We start from the raw sequence: 19,701 nt of genomic DNA, 5'->3' as shown, positions 1-19,701 counted from the left end.
GATGGGAAGCTATGGGGGCGGGGGTCGATTAGGGGAATGATTTAGGTTTATAAAAGATGTCTCTGAATAACTTGATTATAAATAGGTTGAGAGTGGAAGCACGGAGACCATTGGGAAGATGGCAGGAGGTCCAGTGGGAGAAGATGCTGACTTACACTAGGGTGGTAGCTGTAGATATAAGCTTGCTGGTAGGTTAAAGATGGAGAGCCTGGGAAGGTAGGGTCAGTACTGACTCCTACATATGGGGCTTCAGCAACTAGGGGGTTGCTGAGATGGGGAAGACCAGGCAGGAGCAGATTTGGGGGGGAAAAAATCAGTGTCTATTTTGGATATATCAGGTTGTGATGCCCCCTGGACAAACGTCAAATAAGCAGTAAGATACGCTAGCCCAGAGTTAGGGGAGGTCAGGAATAGAGATCCATGTGGGAGCCGCCTATATATAATGATGGTGTTTAAAGCCCTGGAATTTTATGAGGACCAAAGTCTCAGGCTCACTGCAGTGTGCCCATGGATTTTGCCCTTCCTTTAGGGTCAGTGCCCAAGCAGACACCTCCACCTCTAAACCTTCCCCCTGCCAACCTTGCTTTGACTGTTGAAGGTTGTTTGGAGCTTTACAACGTAAAGGACAGTGGGAGAACATTAGGAAGACACATGTGCTGGGCCTGTAATTAGTGATGAGAGCGCGTTCCATTTGTGTGACTCTCAACATTGTAATCACTACCTAATTTACTAAAGCTACAAACGGAGCTGAAAAGTGAGCGGACCATTTTAAAGACAGAGTCTAGGTTTGTAGTGTGGTCTTTAGATATTGTAAGCTAATCATAAATTCGTATTGCTGTTATAATCTGAGTAAGTATTACAAGCTCATGTAAAGTTATACAGAAGAAAGTTTTCAGTGCTATTGGTTGTTCTCAGTTTCACATGCCACTTGCCTACTTTGTTGAAATACAAACACAAGCTAAATAAAAATAAGAAACTATGAAAATGTGTCTTTACTTCCAGATGGCATTCCCATTTTGAGTTTATTTAATTTTATTGGAATACTGCATGTATGTATTACATTTTTACCTGTTTTTTTATCAGCAGTATCCTTATACGACTTTATCCTGGTATAAAAATAATATTTTTATGCTTTGAACTCCCTTTCCTATCCCAATGTCATATCCCTTACATTTGCTTCTAGTTTTACGGCCGATTCATTTATTGATTTTTTCCTTTTAAATCCAAGCGGAATTTACTGTGTTGTATAGGGCGAAGTACAAACTTTATTTCTTGTTTCTTTGCTTCCTTAAAAGAATTTGGGGTTAAAAATATGATCGAGCCCTTGTTTATCGTGAATGATTCTTGCTCATTGCAGATAAGCTCCCCAGCCCTCTAGCTGACCAGGTGGTGAGTTCAAGGTCCTAATCCAACAGCACAAGGGAATTCACACCAGCCCTGAGCCTCGAAGATGGTGTCACAGTCTGCGGGCCGGCAGGACTCTCCTGGGGACCCCTGGGAAGGAATCAGCAATGACCCTGGTGACATTGATGGCTCGCCTGGCCTCCTGGACACGGACCACCCCTCTTGCGCATCGAACATCAGGTTTACGAGGCACAGAGCTGCCTGGATTAACCCCCAGTGTGTGCAGCAACAGGTGCAGGACTCGCCCCCCCAGGTGCCAGCAGTGGGGAGCAGAGAGAGCCATACTGCTCGGGACGCCGCCTCTCCCTTGGGCCCTTCACCGTTACCTCTTGGGGACTCCGTGGCGGAGACGTCATTGTCGAAGGGCACTGTGGACTCCATGGGCAGCTCCCCTGCCCGGGGCTCAGCTGAAAAAGGCAGTGCCTCCTCTCTTACCTCAAAGGAAGAACGGGCAGTGCTCCCAGGACGCTGTCCTTGGACGGCTCTGTTCACAAGCTCCAAGATTGATTTGGCTGCTCGCCCGTGTCGTGAGGCTGACAATGCTTTTTTCAAGCCTTCCCAGCTGACAGCTTCCACTGATGCAGGTAACTCTGGTGGGGACTGCCCTCCTTCCTGTCTGTTCTCACACCAGCTCTGCCCGGGGCTGAGGCCAGGTGTTCCTCGCGAGGGAAAAGCTCCTGGGTTTCCACTTTGCCCACGATCCAGGGCAAGGGCTCAGTTCATGCTGTCTTTGGCCCAGCGCAATGGGTCACGATGGGCAGAGTCAAGGATTCCCCTTCTCCTTAGACTGCAGGGAGATGTCATCTTAGCTCAACTTAGTTGATAATCAGTGTCACCTGCCGTCTTGGAGCAGGTGTGTGCCCTGCAGGAGAGCACCAGAAGGGCTCTGCATTCAGTGTGGTGATGGAAGGTGGTCCAGACAGAGTGGGCTCCAGTTCACACCAGTGCTGAGGTAGGAGAGGAACTCGCCTCCCCTGTTAGATTTACCTGGACAGAGTGTGGCTAGAAAAAAAAGTAAGACTTAAAAACGGTAACCACAATTCCTCCAAACTGGACAAAACCTTTTTCTGTTAAAACCAGGGCTATGAGGTCACACACATATTCCTAAAATACTGAAATTCCTAAAATCAGATAATCTCTACCAAACGCCACTCAAGAGTCAATAAATTAGCAATTCTTGTTAGAATTGGTGGCACACTTAGTTTATTTTTAAATATTCATTATGCTATATTCACACTTTGCATTAACGTGTATTTCTGTTGGAATTCTAGTTCAAATAGTCAATGAAGTTTTTTCTTTCAAAACAGTTTTAAAAGCTGCCTGCCTTTGTATGTGTGTGTGTGTGTGTGTGTGTGTGTGTGTGTGTGTGTGTATGTGTGTGTGTGTGTATTTATTTCTTACTAGCAGGAACCAGTCCTCCCCCTTTCCTAAAATACGGGGTTTATTTGTTCTATTGAAACTTTTGAAAAGTCAAAGATGGTGACAATCTTTAACATATTATTAATAGTTTAAGAAGAGCAGATTTTGGACAGTGTTTCAGTGGGCTAACTTTGAGTTAAGAACCAAATTTGAGCAAAATGACACAGTCTGATTATAGGCCTTTTTTCTCTTTTCGCTTACCTGGCCAGATAGTTCTCAGGAAAAGAGTGACTTGTAAATTCACTGGTTGAAAAGTGAGAAATTAGTTTCCTACTAGGTTGTCTCAGGGAAGAGTGAGGAGAAAACAGAGAAAATTGAAAGCCCTCTCTCCCACAGGCCACCACCACGACAACTTATAAAGTGACGGAAGGTGACCTGTAGGGCCTGGTGTACCCCTGCCCCAAATCATTTTTCATATTCCTCTACAGGAAGTGGTTCTGCAATTTCAAATTATCCTTTCTCCAAGAAAGAAAACAGGCACCCCAGCCGCTTTGTCCAAAAACAGTGACTCCCAGCAATCTCTCTAAGTACCTTTAAAAACCACTCTGTCTTTTGAGAGTATCTCTTAAACTTGGTAAGGGGATTCATTCCATGGGCTTAAGAAAAAGAAGTCCCGAGTGAGATGGTTCTTTCTTTTTTTGATATGGGGGCAGCAGTGGGGCGAGCAGGCATTTGCCACAAGGCCTGGAATTTTCCTGGATCTGCTGCCTCTCAAATGGAAGCAGCAGGGCTTTCCTTTCTTAGATTATTTGGGAGGGAAAGACACCTGAGCCTGTCAGCATTTCCTGGGGCTGTAAGAAACAATTCCTTTTGTCTGCATAGGATCTACACATTTACAAAGTGGTTTCACATTCCTTATCTCCTGCAGTTTCCTAATAAGGTAAGCATCCCAATAATGATAATTATCCCAATTCCAGGGATGAGGAAATTTTACTGCAGAGGCACAGCTGGTGAACGGAGGGCTGGAACTGGAATCCACTGTCTGATTTTTCTCTGTGCTTTTTCCTCTATCCTCAGGGTCCCCAAACTATGACCTGTAGCCAAACCCCGCCAGACTCCTGAGTTTACAAATACAGTTGTGTTTGTTTTGTCTATAGCTGCTTTCTCAGGACAGTGGCAGAACTGAGCAGTAATTGCAACAGATGCTGTGTGGCCCTCAGATCCTACAATATTTACTACCTAGTCCTTTTCAGAAAAAGTTTGCCCACCCCAGACAGCTTCTGAAGCTAAGAGGTCCAAAGTTTTCCATGCAACAGTGGAGTTCTTGAGGACGAGGCAGAGGGGTTGGAGGGATCCTGTTTGCCTCTCTGTTTGCCACCTCGAGAGCTTTAAAGCCTTCAAAACATCTGTAGCATTTTGTTCTGATTCACCAGGTTGGGACAACAGCGCTTATGGCTCTCACAGAAATGTTTTGCCGTACATGCTGCAATAAGATGTCCCATGACAGGCCTCATTTTTGTCTTGGTGGTGTTCATTGCCAGTAATGGAGTGGCTTAATAAGGTTGCAGAATGGATGAGTCAGCCGAATATATCCTCTGCAGCTTCTTCTTGTTTTTGACTGGAGGAAGAACGTTTTAGAGAAGCAGTGCTGACCTTTTTCAGATAGATTTTGTTTCTGTAAACAGGAAGTTTTAAGTCAAATGCAGTGAGTTGGAGGAATGATCCCACAGTTCTTAAGGCCCTGCTTCTAGACTGTTCCTTCTCACCCTCCATCTCCTGTAGGTAGATTCCATGATCCTCTTCTCTTTCTACCCTCTTTCCTCATTGGTCTCCTCCATTCCCATGGCTCTCTGGGAATCCTTCTCTGAGGATTCCTCCCAAGTTACTCCGGAGGCTTCTTGCAGAAATGATGACCCTCTGCCATCCGCAGGGTCTACCATCAGAAGGGTCTTTCTTCTTCTGTTGTCCTAATTTATTCTAGAATTGTGCTGATTTTTATATTTATTTATTTTATTTTTTATTTTATTTCTTTATTTATTTGGCTGCGTCGGGTCTTAGTTGCGGCATGCAGGATCTTTCCTTGCGGTGCACAGGCTCTTTGTTGCAGCATGAGGGCTTCTCTCTAGTTGTGGCGTGTGGGTTTTCTCTCTCTAGTTGTGGCACGTGGCGCACGGGCTCCAGAGCGTGTGGGCTCCGTAGTTTGTAGCATGCGGGCTCTCTCGTTGAAGCGCGCGAGGTCAGTAGTTGTGGTACTCGGGCTTAGTTGCCCCGCGGCATGTGGGATCTTAGTTCCCTGACCAGGGATCGAACCTGCGTCCCCTGCATTGCAAAGTGGATTCTTTACCACTGGACCACCAGGGAAGACCCTGTGCTGATTTTTAAAGCAGCATTTAAAAGCCACTCCCTAGAATTGTTCTTAGATAATCTTTGAACTTCTTTTTCTCTATTTTTAATAACTTGCTGTATTAGCAGGTGCTATTCAAGTCGGCGGAAGAACCGTTTCTTCAAATTCCTTCTCACCAGAGGCATTCGTGCTCCCTGTGGATGTAGAAAAGGTGAACATAGCTTATTTTTTCTTTTTAAAACCACCAAGAGTGTTAATCCCTTAGAATGTGCTGTTCTGATTTCAATCTGGAAACTTCACTGGATGAGGCATGGCAAATAAGTTTCATTTCAGCATTTGATTGGTAGTGTGTGCACTCAGCTGGGAAGTTTTCCATGATTGATGAATGATGTCTCCCACTGAGGCGCCACCAGTCTAGGGTTTCCTATCACAAGAAATTCAACTTGGGTCATCTTTTGGTTGCAGTGGGCTAAATCTTCTGTCTCTGGGAGATGTGGGCTGTACTTGATGTAATGACCTATGATAACGCAGTTAAGTAAACACTTATATGTCTACGCATTAACTCCACTTAAATACAACTTCTTGATTTTTCAATCTAATACACCCTCAGTGGAAAAAAAAGTTGATTATTCTTGTGAGAATTTTAACTGATCATCTTTTCTTCTGCAGGAAAATGCTCACTTTTACATTGCAGATATGATTATATCAGTCATGGAGAATATGAAGTGTAGTATTCTGAGTCAACAGCACACAGAGACCTGGAGTCCAGGAGAGGCCAGCGGGTCGCTTGGGAACGAGCAGGCAGACTCGGAAGTGACGTTTTATAGCCACATAAAGCAGGAATCTGGCTCTTCCACTTCGTCGGACAGTGGCTCTGAAGGCAAGTGGGGCAAATATGCGAAAGCTGCCTGCTGTATTTGCCACATGCATCCCCTCTGTCAAACCCTCTGTCTAAAGCTTCTGGAGTAACCTGTCCAATGCCCACCATTTCTGCCGCTTGGCTTGGAATTGGTCACTGTGCTCCGTTCAGTTATGAAATCGATGTGCTTTTTTCTTGGGCGCCATCCTGCTTTCTCTCTTCCTCTGTCTTGTCACTCAGCATCCCTCTTCTTACACAGGCTTCCTTCCCCCCTGTAGTCCTCTTTCATTCATTCCGATAACAAGGAGCCCATGATGTGCTGGGTGCTGGTGCTTAAGCACAGGTTAAATATACTTAACTTTATCAGTTAAGTATATTTCTGTGCCTGTACTAGGTTGCTATGTAAATTGTATGTTACTGCTGATCGTAATCGAAAGAGTGTGAGAAACACAGAGGTGGGTGACATTGCCCGCATTTAACCCATGAGGAAACCAAGCTGAGAAGTTGATTGTCCCCCAGCTAGAATGGTTTTTCAATGATCACATTTTTCAGTGAGGGTATTTCTTGAGGTAATAGCATGATTTGCAAAATCATTTCCCAATTATTTGGCATTTAGGTAGCTTTCAATATTTTAACACTTTAAAAGGACTGCACATAGCTCCTTTGTGATCAAAACCTTCCCCTTTCACTTTTTTTTTCTCTGTTTAATGACATTCTTAGGATAATTCCCCAAACTGGTATTAGGGATAGAAAAGCATAAACATATTTGTATTAGTTTCCTGGGGCTCCTGTAGCAAAATATGACAAACTGGGTGACGTAAGACAACAGAAAGTTATCCTGTCACAGTCGTGGAGGCCAGAGGTCAGCCATGAAGTTGCTGGAAAGGTTGGTTCCTTCCAGAGGCTCTGGTCCACGCCTGTCTCCTGGCTTCTGGCAGTTGCCGGGGATCCTTGATGTTCCTTGATGTGTAGACGCATCCCTCCAGACTCTGCCTCCGTCTTCACAGGATGTTCTTTCTCCGAATATCTGTGTCTGTGTCCAAATCTCCCTCTTTTTATGACACCAGTCGTATTGGATCTAGGGCTCGCCCTGATCCAGTACGACCTCAGCTTAACTTGATTACAATGCAATGACCCTATTTCCAAATCAGGTCACATTCACAGGTTCTGGGTAGACATGATTTTGGGGGACATGTTCAACCCAGTACAATGTTTGTCACCTATACTCTTTGCCTCACTGTGAAAAAGAAAAGTGTTTTTCCCCCTCTTTCATTTTGTAAAACTTTGTATTATGGAAATTTTCAAGCTTACATAAAAGCAGGCAGAATACTCCTGTGGACCCCAATAGACTCAGCAGTCTGTTTCACTTAATCATGTGAATATAAGAACAACACAAAAAGAGCTCCCTGTACTTTTTAATTCTTACAGCTGAATTTTAAAATTTTAAAAAAATCAACTAGCCCTTTCATTCCCCAATTTCGATTTAGCTGGGTGTTGCAGGTTGCGCAGTCCTTTTTCTTCTTGTTGGTGAAAACTCCTTCCTTTCTTCTTCTAGGTTGTGCTGTGTTACAGGTCAGCCCAGTGGTGGAAACACCTACTCACTGTGATGTGATGAAAGAGGACTGCAAGTGTGACTTGGATGAATTCGTTATCGTCGGTAAGATTAGGAAACTCATGATCTGTGACTAGATACCCTCCTCCCCACATACATACTGACACTCATCACACACAGTACCGCATTACGTGGCATTCAGAGAAGCTCCTCCCAAGATCAGACAATGTCCCTGATATAAAAAATAAGATGTCTCGATATTAATCTCTCATCTCATTTGTAGATTTGAATGCAAAAGCAGGTGCTCGTTATGGTCCGATATCTGTTTGGCGCCTCAATTATATTTTGATGAAATTTCACATGGGCATATTTTGAAATCCCATCTTTGGTCATTAGCTGTAGTCTCATAGTAGAAACGCAAAAGAATGTGAAGTATGGAGATGCTGAATAATTGGTCCTTTCTGAGATGCAGGCAGCTATTTCTGTGTTCTCATAAACTTGACTACGATTAAGTGAAACAGATTAAAAGACCTCACTACCCTTTCTTTGATTTTCCCACAGAACTTGGAGATTTCAGCAATGCCACAGAGACCTGTGGATGTTCCTGCAGCTCCTCTAAGAGGTATCATCTGCACACAGGCCCCCGGGCCATCACCTCTGAGGCACTGTGGACCCCAGGCCTCTGACATCTTGGGCCAAATTCAGCCAGTTCCAATAACAAGGATTACTGCTTAGAAATGAAACAATCACTACTAAAGTTCCTACAGTGTTTTTAGAGTGTTTAAAAGACTTTTGTACACATTCTTATTAATCCTCATGGGTGGGATGGGCGGGTTTTCTTATACCCATTTCTTAAACCCATCCATTTTATGGATGCAGAAACTGAGGTTCGGACGAGATGTGCCTCAGGACGCCGTGCTGTTAAATAGCAGAGGTTGGACTTGAACTCAGGTCTTCTGACTCTACATCTGGTGCTCTTTTCACCACCCCTCCCCACCTTGGTACCCTCAACAAATACAAGCTGCCCTGTTGAGCGTGGAGGAATTGAGTCGAGTAAGATAACCGGCGGTGGGCGGTTGACGCACGGTCTGCTGTTCGACACCTCCTCTGGTTTTTGGAGAGGGAAGGATAGTTGAAAACCTGAAGCACAAGACCCTTAACACACTTCTCATGAATATAGTGTTCCATTTCTGCATCTCTTACATTTTAGTGTCATTTATGAGCCAAACTTCAATTCGGCTGAGCTAATAGCCAAAGAGTTATACCACCTATTCAAGAAGTGCTGGATGTCAGAAGTTAATTATCAGCTGGCAGGCTCCCTGAATGCAGCTGGCTCCATAGTAAGTATCAACAGAAGTTGACCTTGAATCAAAAGTTCCTAAATTCTCATTTTGCCTGCTGTTCACATCAGATGTTTCTGTCTTTCTTTGTTGCTGGGTGCTGATGAATCTGATGTTTATTGAGCGCTTGTGATGCACCAGGGCCTGTGCTCAGCAATTCATGTTTTTGTTTTTTTTTAAATTAATTAATTAATTAATTATTTATGGCTGTGTTGGGTCTTCGTTTCTGTGCGAGGGCTTTCTCTAGTTGCGGCGAGTGGGGGCCACTCTTCATCGCGGTGCGCGGGCTTCTCACTATCGCGGCCTCTCTTGTTGTGGAGCACAGGCTCCAGACGCGCAGGCTCAGTAGTTGTGGCTCACGGGGCTAGTTGCTCCGTGGCATGTGGGATCTTCCCAGACCAGGGCTCGAACCCGTGTCCCCTGCATTGGCAGGCAGATTCTCAACCACTGTGCCACCAGGGAAGCCCAGCAATTCATGTTTTAATCCTCACAAGTCTCCTATTAGGTAGATGCTATTGTTATTTTAATTTTCAAGTGTTAGTTCCAGACCCTCAGTGGGGCTGGTCAGTGGTAGAGCGGCGGGAGTCGAGCCCCAGGCTGCCTCGTTTGAAAGCCCAGGCTGGTTCCCTTCCACACTGCCCGCCGAGCAGGCCACCCACTGGGGCAGAGGACTGTGTGGCAGAGGCTAAAGTCGGGGTGGGAGAAAAGCACTCTGGAAGTGCAGGGAAGGCAGTGTTCCATTTCATCAGGGGAACTTGGGAAGGCTGATAGGCGATCTCAGAATTCAAGTTAAGCCTCAGGCCCGGCAGAACTGTAGCAGGTAGGGGCACGTGAAGGGCACTCTTGGCAAAGGGCAGCTGGAGCAAAAGTCAGGGAGGTGTGGGGTGTGTTTCCCTTTTTTTTTTTTGGCCATGCCGCAGGGCATGCGAGATCTTAGTTACCCCACCAGGGATCAAACCCGTGCCCCCTGCAGTGGAAGCTCAGAGTCTTAACCACTGGACTGCCAGGGAAGTCCCTGTGGTGTGTTTCTTTTTTTCTCTTAATATTTTTTAAAATTAATTAATTAATTTATCTTTGGCTGCATTGGGTCTTCGTTTCTTCTGGCGGGCTTTTCTCTAGTTGTGGCGAGCGGGGGCTACTCTTTGTTGCGGTGCATGGGCTTCTCATTGTGGTGGCTTCTCTTGTTGCAGAGCACGGGCTCTAGGCACGCGGGCTTCAGTAGTTGTGACACGTGGCCTCAGTAGTTGTGGCTCGCGGGCTCTAGAGCGCAGGCTCAGTAGTTGTGGCGCACGGGCTTGGTTGCTCTGCGGCATGTGGGGTCTTCCCGGACCAGGCATTGAACCCGTGTCCCCTGCATTGGCAGGCGGATTCTTTTTTTTTTTTTTTTTTTTTTAATTTATTTATTTATTTATTTATTTTTGGTTGTGTTGGGTCTTCGTTTCTGTGCGAGGGCTTTCTCTAGTTGTGGCAAGTGGGGGCCACTCTTCATCACGGTGCGCGGGCCTCTCACTGTCGCGGCCTCTCTTGTTGCGGAGCACAAGCTCCAGACGTGCAGGCTCAGTAGTTGTGGCTCACGGGCCTAGTTGCTCCGTGGCATGTGGGATCCTCCCAGACCAGGGCTCGAACCCGTGTTCCCTGCATTGGCAGGCAGATTCTCATCCACTGCGCCACCAGGGAAGCCCTGGCAGGCGGATTCTTAACCACTGCACCACCAGGGAAGTCCACATGGCGTGTTTCTTGAGCAGAGTGATTCGGTGTGGTTGGAAAACGTGTGTTTGTGTGTAGCTGGGTGTGTTTTGGGGACAGTTAATCTTAATCTTCCTTGGAAATTAAGCTCAAAAGCGACCAAACTATGGAGGGCATAGATGCTAAGTTCAGGAGTTTGGATTTTAGATGCTAAGAGGAAAGTATAATGGTTGGGAGAGGGGCCTCTGCACCTGTGTAAGCCGGGAAGTGTCTGCAGAGAGCTGCTTCTGGAAAAGTCTGAATGCGACAGGGGATTCTGATCCGCAGCATTTGTCAGCCTATTGACTCAGCAGGGTAAGGTTCTGCTGTGCACGAAAGCATTCCAGGTCACACTGACCTACTTACAGCAATTCGAAGTCTGGAAACAAAAGAACTAACTGAAAATACCAAGCAAAGTGATCTCAGCTGCGTGGTGTCTTAAGCAATTCTCCTGCAGAGGGTTTTAGACCAGGGCTCTCTGCCCAGGTCCTTTAGTTCAGATGAAAGCAGTTTTCATTTCTCAAGGTAAATTTGAATGTTGGGAACACATCTGAATGTTCTTTTATTTCAGTTCCTGAAATATGCTTGCTGCTCCTAAATCCTCTTCTGGGTTATTTATGCAGGTTGTAAATGAAGAGTGTGTCCAGAAAGACTTTGAATCCAGCACGGATGTAGTACAGGAAATTAAATTGAAGTCGAGGATCAGAGAGACTGGAGACTGGGTGCCCCCTAGGTTTCAAATCATATTTAATGTTCATCCACCACTCAAGTAAGTCTGGGTTGCTGCTTGGACCCTCCAGTCACGTTAAAACAAGTGGTGATGGGTCCCACCTGACTCGTTCTGAAAATAGGTGAAGGCAAAAAATAATACACCAAGGGACAAAGAAAAATTTGTTTTAGGAAGAGTAAAGTTGGGCATATTTTTTCTGAGTTAGCTTTCTTGGCACCCTGTTTATCATGGGCTTTTGGGTTCTGTAAGTTTTGACAACTTGAGAATTTAACTATGTGTCCTTAATTATGAACATTACATCACAATTGAAAAGTAAATAGGCTCATATTAAGTGGCTAATAGTGAGCCTTAAGAATTACATACAATAATTTTAAGACTAGACCACTCTATTTTCCAGTGCAATGTGAAGAAAAAATCAATGAATTACTTTTTTTAAAGGAAAATTTAATCTTGAAAAGCGCACCTATAGTTAAACAGAATGCAAATAAAAATATCTTTGTTCTCTATGAAGTAACAAAATCCTAAAAGACAAAAAAACTAAGATGGTGCCAAAAAAAGAAAATAAATACATTGTCTATAAATATATATAATAATTTAAAGTAGTGTTTATTCTGAGAGTAGATGACATTGTAGACAAAGGGACGTGTAACGAAATACAGTTTTTTTCATTTCTCTTGGTTGGTATTTAATACAGTGTACAAACTGCAGAGTTATGAAGGGACTGGTAAGGGTCATTGCCTTCCCTGTGGAGGTGCCTTATAGACTGTTTATTTTTTTCTTTCGAGAGAATGCCAGGAAGTTCTCTGGGGCTGCTTGGGCAGAAGAGCCCCCTCTCCAAGCCTTGTTGAGGGGTCATTTCCCTTGGTGTGGGATGTCTTTCCTCTGGGATTTCCCTGGGTCCTCTCAAAGGCACATGAGTAGGGCTCCACATATTTTTACCGTGACCACTTTTGCTGACCCTAAACTGTATTGAAATTTTACAACTTCCTCCGTATTTCCAAATCCCATGGGGAACTGTGACACTAACAGTTCAATAGCAAACACTTCAATAGACTATCTTTCAGCAAAAATGTTTGATAGCATTGTCTTATATTACCTCTTATTCATCTAAATATCTTTGGATCCATCTGTAAACCGCCCAAGTGCATCATCTCTTGGTGTCTCGTCCCCCTGAACTTTCTCCCACGTATTACGTGCCTCTAGTTCTCCGTGGAGAGAGAATTCTGTGTATGCCCAGTGAGAAGTCTCTAAAGACCCCTTGGTGGAATAGTTACTTGTGATACTGACTTCTGCTTTGGTGGCAGCAGGGGCTTTTAAAAGACCTAGAGATTTCAACTAGAAAACTCTATTGAATAATTCTATTTCTTTCCCAAATGAAAAATGATCAAATTAAGCCCCCATGCCAAGAAAAGTATGATGATATCAATTTCTCTTCCAATCAGTGAAAAATGCCCCCTTGGCCTTTTCTGAAATGTAACTCTTATCGTTTTCTGCCCTCAGGAGGGATCTCATGGTAGCAGCCCAAAATTTTTTCTGTGCTGGCTGTGGAACTCCAATAGAACCTAGTAAGTATGGATAATGGGTTGCCTGCTTATTAGGTGATAACATTTTTTTCTTAAAACGTAAGTATGGGTATATTTTTCTCTCAAATGCATACAAGCAATAATTACACAGCAACAAATCTTTTGTTCAACAATGATTTGATTCATAAGCATGTGAATGAAATTTACATAATTTCATATCCATACCCTTGCATTTTTAAATACTGTAAGTTAAAAAGCACCCCCAAATAACCAATTCTTACATTTCCTGTTTATCCCTCTATACATCCAAAGTTGGGCGGTGCATCGTTTTTGTCAGAGATGCCTTTGATGAGAAGTTATAGGCGCTTCACGATGCTGCCCTCTCTTTCGTGAAGGGGCCACCGTGACCTACAAGGCTCTGTGACTGCCCATTACCTCTCCGACTCTTCTCTCCTAGCTTTCTCCCCGCCCGGCATTGAGCTCCAGCCACACGGTCTCCCTGTTGGTCCTAGAAGGCGGCAGGCTGTCTCCTGACTCAAGGATTTGCATTTGTGCTTTTCTCTCCCTGGAATGCCCTCCCTACAACGTCCCCCTGACTGGTTCCCTTCCTTCCTTCCCCTCTTCATTCACAGATCTTCCCTGGCTACCCTATCGAAACTGTCCACCTCACCACCCTCCTGGCCACAAACACACACATATACACTTTATATTCCCCTTTCTTTCTATTTTTTATTCAACCACTTATTCCCCTAAAATATTCTTTCCTATTTTACTGATTTTTCTTACTATTGTCTGTCTCCCTCAGAAGACTCTAAGTTCCATGAGGACAGATATGTGGTCTGTTTTATCCATTGCTTTATCTGTTGCTCCTACAAGCGTGCCTGGCACACAGTTGGGACTCAAAAGATATTTGTTGAATGATTGAATGGCTTACACAGGAGCTAGCCAGACTCCTCTGAGAGGGTTTGAGGGAGTGGCCCCAGGGCCTAGAAAATTAGGTTTCACCCCATCAGAAAGGCGAGTTGCTCACTTGAGACTGGGAATCACTTGTTTTGCTGTGAAGGCATCCATAGGTCTAACCTGAGAAGGCTGGGAAGAGGAGCTTTGTGGGAAAGGGTTCCTTTGATAGGCAGTCTTGGAAGGAAAAAGGCTTTGAGCATCTCCACCTCAAGAAATAAAAATAGAAAGCAGAAATCTATCTGAACTTCCTTCTGCCATGTTGAATGATAATGCCTGCCATGCATCACAGTTGTAACTAATTTTCTTTGAATGACCCTCTTCCCCGCTAGTCTAGTGGGGACCATGTCTCTTTGCTTAACCACTGTATCCTGGTGCCTCAGTAAATACTGAATGCATGACTCAGAAACTGTGAATGCGTGACTATGATTCCACCAACTTTTAAAGTACTTCCCAGAGTTTGTTCACATGTGGAGACGTAGGCCTGCACCACTGATAATAGCATGGTCCTCCCCTCATGGGGCTTGCTGACAGGAAGTCATCAGCCAAGTAAATAACAGGGTGATGCCTGCGACGAAAGAGAAAGGCAAGAGTGCTATGAGATTTACAGCCAGGGAACTTAATCTGGGCTCAGGGGGCTGGGGGTGAAAGGTTTCATAAGGAAGTGATTGTCCCCAAAAGAGAGAGAGAGAGAGAGAGAGAGAGTGTGTGTGTGTGTGTGTGTGTGTGTGTGTGTGTGTGTGTGTGTGTGTACGGGTTGGGGGGGGGTCACCATATGTAAAGGGCCCAAGGCTACTGCAAAGAAGTCCTGTATGACTGGAGAGTAGGAACAAGAGCAGACAACATGCTGCAGAGGTAGGCAGGGCACAGAGGGCCGGAGCGTTAACAACCGTGGAAATCATTTTGGACTTTTCCCGTGAACTTCCTATAGTTCTTAGGATAATTTTAACTTTTCACTTCGAGATATTTTTAGACCTACAGAGGAGTTGCAAAAATAGTACAAGCACATCCCATATACCCTTCACCCACCCTTCACCTTGTAATAATCATAGTATAGTTATTAAAACTGATACATTAGCATTGATACAATCCTAGTAACTAACCTACAGGGTTTATTTGGGTTTCACTAATGACCGCTATCCGTTCCAGGGTCCAATCCAGAATTCCACATTGAATTTAGTTGTCGTGTCTTCTTACTCTCCTCCAATCTCACACAAACGGAATCATTTGAAACGTAAGCAGCAGAAAGGATGGTATTCTACCCTTTAGCAGGTCCTAAAAACAAGGATGATGAACAGTTATCCCACCAAAGAAAATTCATAATGATTCTCTAATATTGTCTAATACTAGTCCAGATTCATTCGCGGTCCTCAAGCTGACGTTTATAGCTAATTTGTCCACCCAGTTTCCAACCAAGTTTCATACATTGCATTTTGTCATTATTTCTCTTTAGTCAGCTTTATTCTAGGACTGCACTGTCCAGTGTGGTAGCCACCAGCCCCTGTGGCTACTGAAAATTAAAATTAATTAAAATGAAAAAATCCAGTTCCTCCAGCACACGGGTCACATTTCAAGTGCCCAGCAGCTACCTCTGGCCAGTAGTGACTGTATCGGACAGCACAGATCAAGAACCTTTCTGTCCCCACAGAAAGCTCTGTTGGACAGCGCTGTTCTAGAATTTTTCCCTCTTATTTTTTTTCTATGACACTGACTTTTCCTGAGATGAGAACAGCTGTGGTTCAGAGCAGAGTTTCTCAACCTCAGTGCTGTTGACTTTGTTATGTGTGGGGGATGGGGTGGAAGAGACTATGCTGTGCATTGCTGGGAGGGGTACGGGGGAGACTACCCCGTGAGTTGTAGGAAGTTGGGCGGCATCACTAGATGCCTCTAGCAGCTTCCCAGTTGTGACAACCAAAATTGTCTCTAGACATTTCTAAATGTCCCTTAGGGGGAAAATCACTCCTGGTCGAGAACCGCCGGTTTAGGGTGCTTTGTTTTGTTCTGTTTTAGTTCAAGGACTGAGGAAACCAAAAGAGATGGATGTAATTCATTCTGTATTGATAGTATAATGCTTAGTATGTATTCAATGAAATTTGGTGAATGAGTGGCGGGATGTTGAAACATTAGGATTTTAGATGTTAGGGAAAGATGCATTCTAACAGGAAAATGCATTGGCCCCTTCTGTCCCCCTCTGTCTTCACATCTTGCTAAGTTCGATCAGAAAAATAGAGTTCAGAGGCCAGGATATCCGTGTGTTTTTCCCGTTTAATATAAAACGTGTTGAGGCCCTATCATACGCAAAATAATACTCATTATTCTTCATATCAGAGATCTTAATAGATCTCTGGGAAATAGACAGAGTACAATAGACTTTTCAAAGTTTCAAATTTGAGAGCTCAGACATAAATCATTAAGCACTTAATAAGTTCTTCACAAATAATTTGTCAACCCTAGAGAAGCGTCATATGTTAATTTAGAGTTTGACAATAGCGTATGTACCTATGTACTTACTGTTGACCCTCATCATTCATGAATTCCGTATTTGCAAATTTGCCTACTCGCTAAAATTTACTTGTGACTCCAAAATCAGTACTCACGGTGTTTTCACAGGCATTCACACGTATGTGCAAAGCACCGAAAAATTTATCGCCTGAAATGTGAGTTGCCCGATGCACTTGCTCCCAGCTGAAATTGAACAAGGCAGCTCTGCCTTCGGTTTCAGCTCTCATGCTGTAAACAGGTCCTTTTCACAGTTTATTTAGTGCCATGTGTTTTTACATTTTTGCATTTTGGGGTGGTTTCAGCTGTTTAAAATGGCCCCCAAGCATAGTGCTGAAGTGCTGTCCAGTGTTCCTAAGCACAGGAAGGCTGTGATGTGCCTTAAGGAGAAAATCAGCTTCCTTCATGAATGACAAATGTCAGCCTCGGCTCGTCTTAGACCCTAGGCGTGAGGGAGGAGCACATAGGAGGCTGAACTGAACTGCCACTTTCTTTCTTAAACCGGGTGGTGGGCACCAGGTATTGGTTGCATTAATTTCTATACCTTTTGTTTGTCAATATGTTTTATTAACAATATTTCCAAAAGCAATGCATGTTCACTTTAGCAAATTAAAAAGTGCAAAGAGCAAAACTCCTTTCTTTCCCCCACTCTCTAGAAGTATTCAGTGATGGCTTTTTGGTGGGCACTTTTTTGGACTGTGTGTGGTTATTTTTAAAAACAAAATACAGATCACATTATACACACCTATACCTGGACGTCCACTGCCCACACTCTTCCCTGTATTTCATAGGCCCTCGGGCATCTCACTGTTGAGTGCGTCATGCTTATTCAACCAGTGGCTTCTTAATGGATATTTAGATCGCCCCCCCCCCATCTATTATAAATGTGCTGTAATGAACACTTTTCTCTGTTGCCACACGTGCAAGTTAGCATTTCTGTCTAATGCTGCAGAATTAAGATTACTGCCTCACGTTTAAGAATTGAACTGTATCACGGAAATGTCCTCAAAGATAGCCTCTCCTGTCAACCCTGTGAGTGAGTGCCCACCACTCTACACTTCACCAGCTCTGGATCTCTTAAATGTGCGACAGTCTGAGGCAAAGCCAAGTATTTCACTCATTTTATATGCATGTCTTTGTTACTGAGACTGAGTGTTTTTTACATCTTTACTGGTTGTGTTTCCTCTTCCTATGTGTTCCCAGCCTTTGTGCATGTTTTTATTTTTTTCCTCGCTGATTTATTCAGGAACTCTTTGGGGTACTACTTCCTAACAGTCTACATAGAGTGCGTTATCATTTCCAAAGCATCTTTCATACGTGTGATATCACGGAATCCAGTTCTGAGTTGTTTTTGTGGCTTCAGGACAGTTAGCCTGAAGAGATTCGGGCTTGTAAGAGTCTTCCTGCCAATAAGGGGTTGAGTCTGGACTCCCACCAAATCCCCAGACCCTGAATCACATATTCGTTTGGCCACACGTCAGTTTAAAAGGCCCATCTTCCAAATCCAAGAGTGTTTTGGGAGGGTTCTATTTCCCAACATCTGTTACACGAAAGCAAAGCTCATGAACGGCCATGACTCAAGGCCTCCAGAGCTTCCCCAGCGCGGCTTCAGCGTCGTGAAAACAGCGATCTGAGTCTTGCCCTTGGGTGGGACTTGGAGGTGGGGGACAGGCAAGGGTGGGTTTCCAGCGTCACGTGATCAGCGCTTATCCTCCTGTGTGTCCCGCAGAGTTTGTGAAGCGGCTCCGGTACTGCGAATACCTGGGCAAGTACTTCTGTGACTGCTGCCACTCGTACGCAGAGTCGTGCATCCCTGCCCGTATCCTCAGGATGTGGGACTTCAGGAGGTACTATGTCAGCAATTTCTCCAAACGGCTGTTGGACAGCATATGGCACCAGCCCATCTTCAATTTGCTGCACGTCGGCCATGGCCTGTATACGAAGGCCAAGGAGCTGGACAGAGTGAGGGTGAGTAGCTGCCTTTCCGGGGAAGGGAGTCCAGCGGCTGAAAGGGTCCTGTGGCTGTAAATGGACATCTCCCCCAGTTCAGGGCATCCAGACAGACCCTCTAAGGGGCAGATTTACCATCCAGCGGATGGAGCTTATGCTTCAGAGACCCTCGCCTGCTTGGGCTCTTTCCGTGGTCCCAAACCGAATTTCACATTTATGCGTAGTTTTCATTTATACCTAGCTTTTGAATTTTATTATCTTTTGAATAAAAATTGTACGTGTTTAAGGTGTACAACACGACGATTTGGTATACGTATACATGGTGAAGTGATTGCTAGTCAAGCTAATTAACCTATCCATCCCCCCACACAGTTACCTGTTGGGTGTGTGTGGTAAGAACACCTGAAATTTACTCTCTCCGCAGATTTCCAGTATTTAATATAGTCTCGTGAACGGTAGTCATCATGCTGTACATGAGGTCTCTAGACTTTTCCTACATAACTGCAACTCTGTACCCTGGACCAACATCTCTCCATTTCCCTCACTTCTTCCCCCCTAGGAACCACCCTTCTAGTCTCTGCTTTTATGTACTTGACTTTTTTAGATTCCACATATAAGTGAGATCATGCAGTCTTCGTCTTTCTGTGTCTGGCTTATCTCACTTAGCATAATGTCCTCCAGGTTCATTCATGGTGTCTTAAATCACAGGACCTCCTCCTTTTGTACATAGTTTGGTGTTTTTCTTAAAGAAGGCCCCCAACATTGTATAAGCTTCAGGTTCCCCAAGACCTGGGTCCCTCCTGGACCCTCTGTAGATCTCTGGACTCAGTAATGAACCCCTGCTATAAAGACTGTGTATTTCAAAGGCTTATTTTCTAGCGTTGTAGCATTTCAAGATTAGAAATGACATTTAATTTTGACTTACACATTTCCAGTGTTATTTTTTTTTAACATCTTTATTGGAGTATCATTGCTTTACAATGGTGTGTTAGTTTCTGCTGTATCACAAAGTGAATCAGCTATACGTATACATCTATCCTCCAGTGTTCTTTTATCACATTTACTTTTCCCCCTGTTTGGTTCCTCACATCAGGAAATCCAGGAGCAGCTATTTCATATCGGGAAGCTGTTGAAGACCTGCAGGTTTGCTGAAAGGTGCTACCGCTGGCTGGGACTGGCGGGCGGGCCTGTGAATGGGAGGTCTGATAACCCCACGCACTTGCTGATGCTTTGTGCCTCCAGGCCCAGCTCCTCCAGTACATAGCCGTCACCTTGTGACTCTCCTTGGGGATGCGGACCCCCTCTTGAATGTTGCTAAGCCTTCTAACTCACTAGCAGGGAATTTAACATGTTAAGAAGAATGGACCAGTATAAGGAAACAACTCTAGCCAGTGGGCTATTATTATTCTTATCACTATTTTAAATTGTGATAAAATACACATAACATAAAATGTACCAT

At 44.4% G+C, this 19,701-nt stretch overlaps 1 protein-coding gene across 5 annotated transcripts in view; it reads left to right on the top strand.

The window, feature by feature from the left end:
• The window catches only part of RUBCNL (rubicon like autophagy enhancer), a 47,440-nt gene that overhangs the window by 21,117 nt on the left and 6,622 nt on the right, over positions 1–19,701 (top strand). For 3 of the 5 annotated variants that reach the window (XM_082435384.1, XM_082435383.1, XM_082435382.1), the window contains exons 2-11: positions 1,358–1,988; positions 5,233–5,318; positions 5,777–5,987; positions 7,522–7,623; positions 8,080–8,140; positions 8,729–8,858; positions 11,207–11,352; positions 12,814–12,878; positions 18,022–18,260; positions 19,336–19,397. In XM_082435384.1, coding sequence (XP_082291510.1) covers positions 1,451–1,988; positions 5,233–5,318; positions 5,777–5,987; positions 7,522–7,623; positions 8,080–8,140; positions 8,729–8,858; positions 11,207–11,352; positions 12,814–12,878; positions 18,022–18,260; positions 19,336–19,397 — 1,640 coding nt within the window. In that variant the 5' untranslated portion in view covers positions 1,358–1,450. The remainder of the gene's footprint in view (positions 1–1,357; positions 1,989–5,232; positions 5,319–5,776; positions 5,988–7,521; positions 7,624–8,079; positions 8,141–8,728; positions 8,859–11,206; positions 11,353–12,813; positions 12,879–18,021; positions 18,261–19,335; positions 19,398–19,701) is intronic. The other 2 variants (XM_082435386.1, XM_082435385.1) reach the window with 2 other exon arrangements.

Source organism: Balaenoptera physalus, assembly GCF_965194825.1.
Source record: "Balaenoptera physalus genome assembly, chromosome: 18".
Lineage (NCBI taxonomy): Eukaryota > Metazoa > Chordata > Mammalia > Artiodactyla > Balaenopteridae > Balaenoptera > Balaenoptera physalus.
Note: the sequence above shows the minus strand (reverse complement) of the source record. Positions and strands in the feature narration are given on the sequence as shown.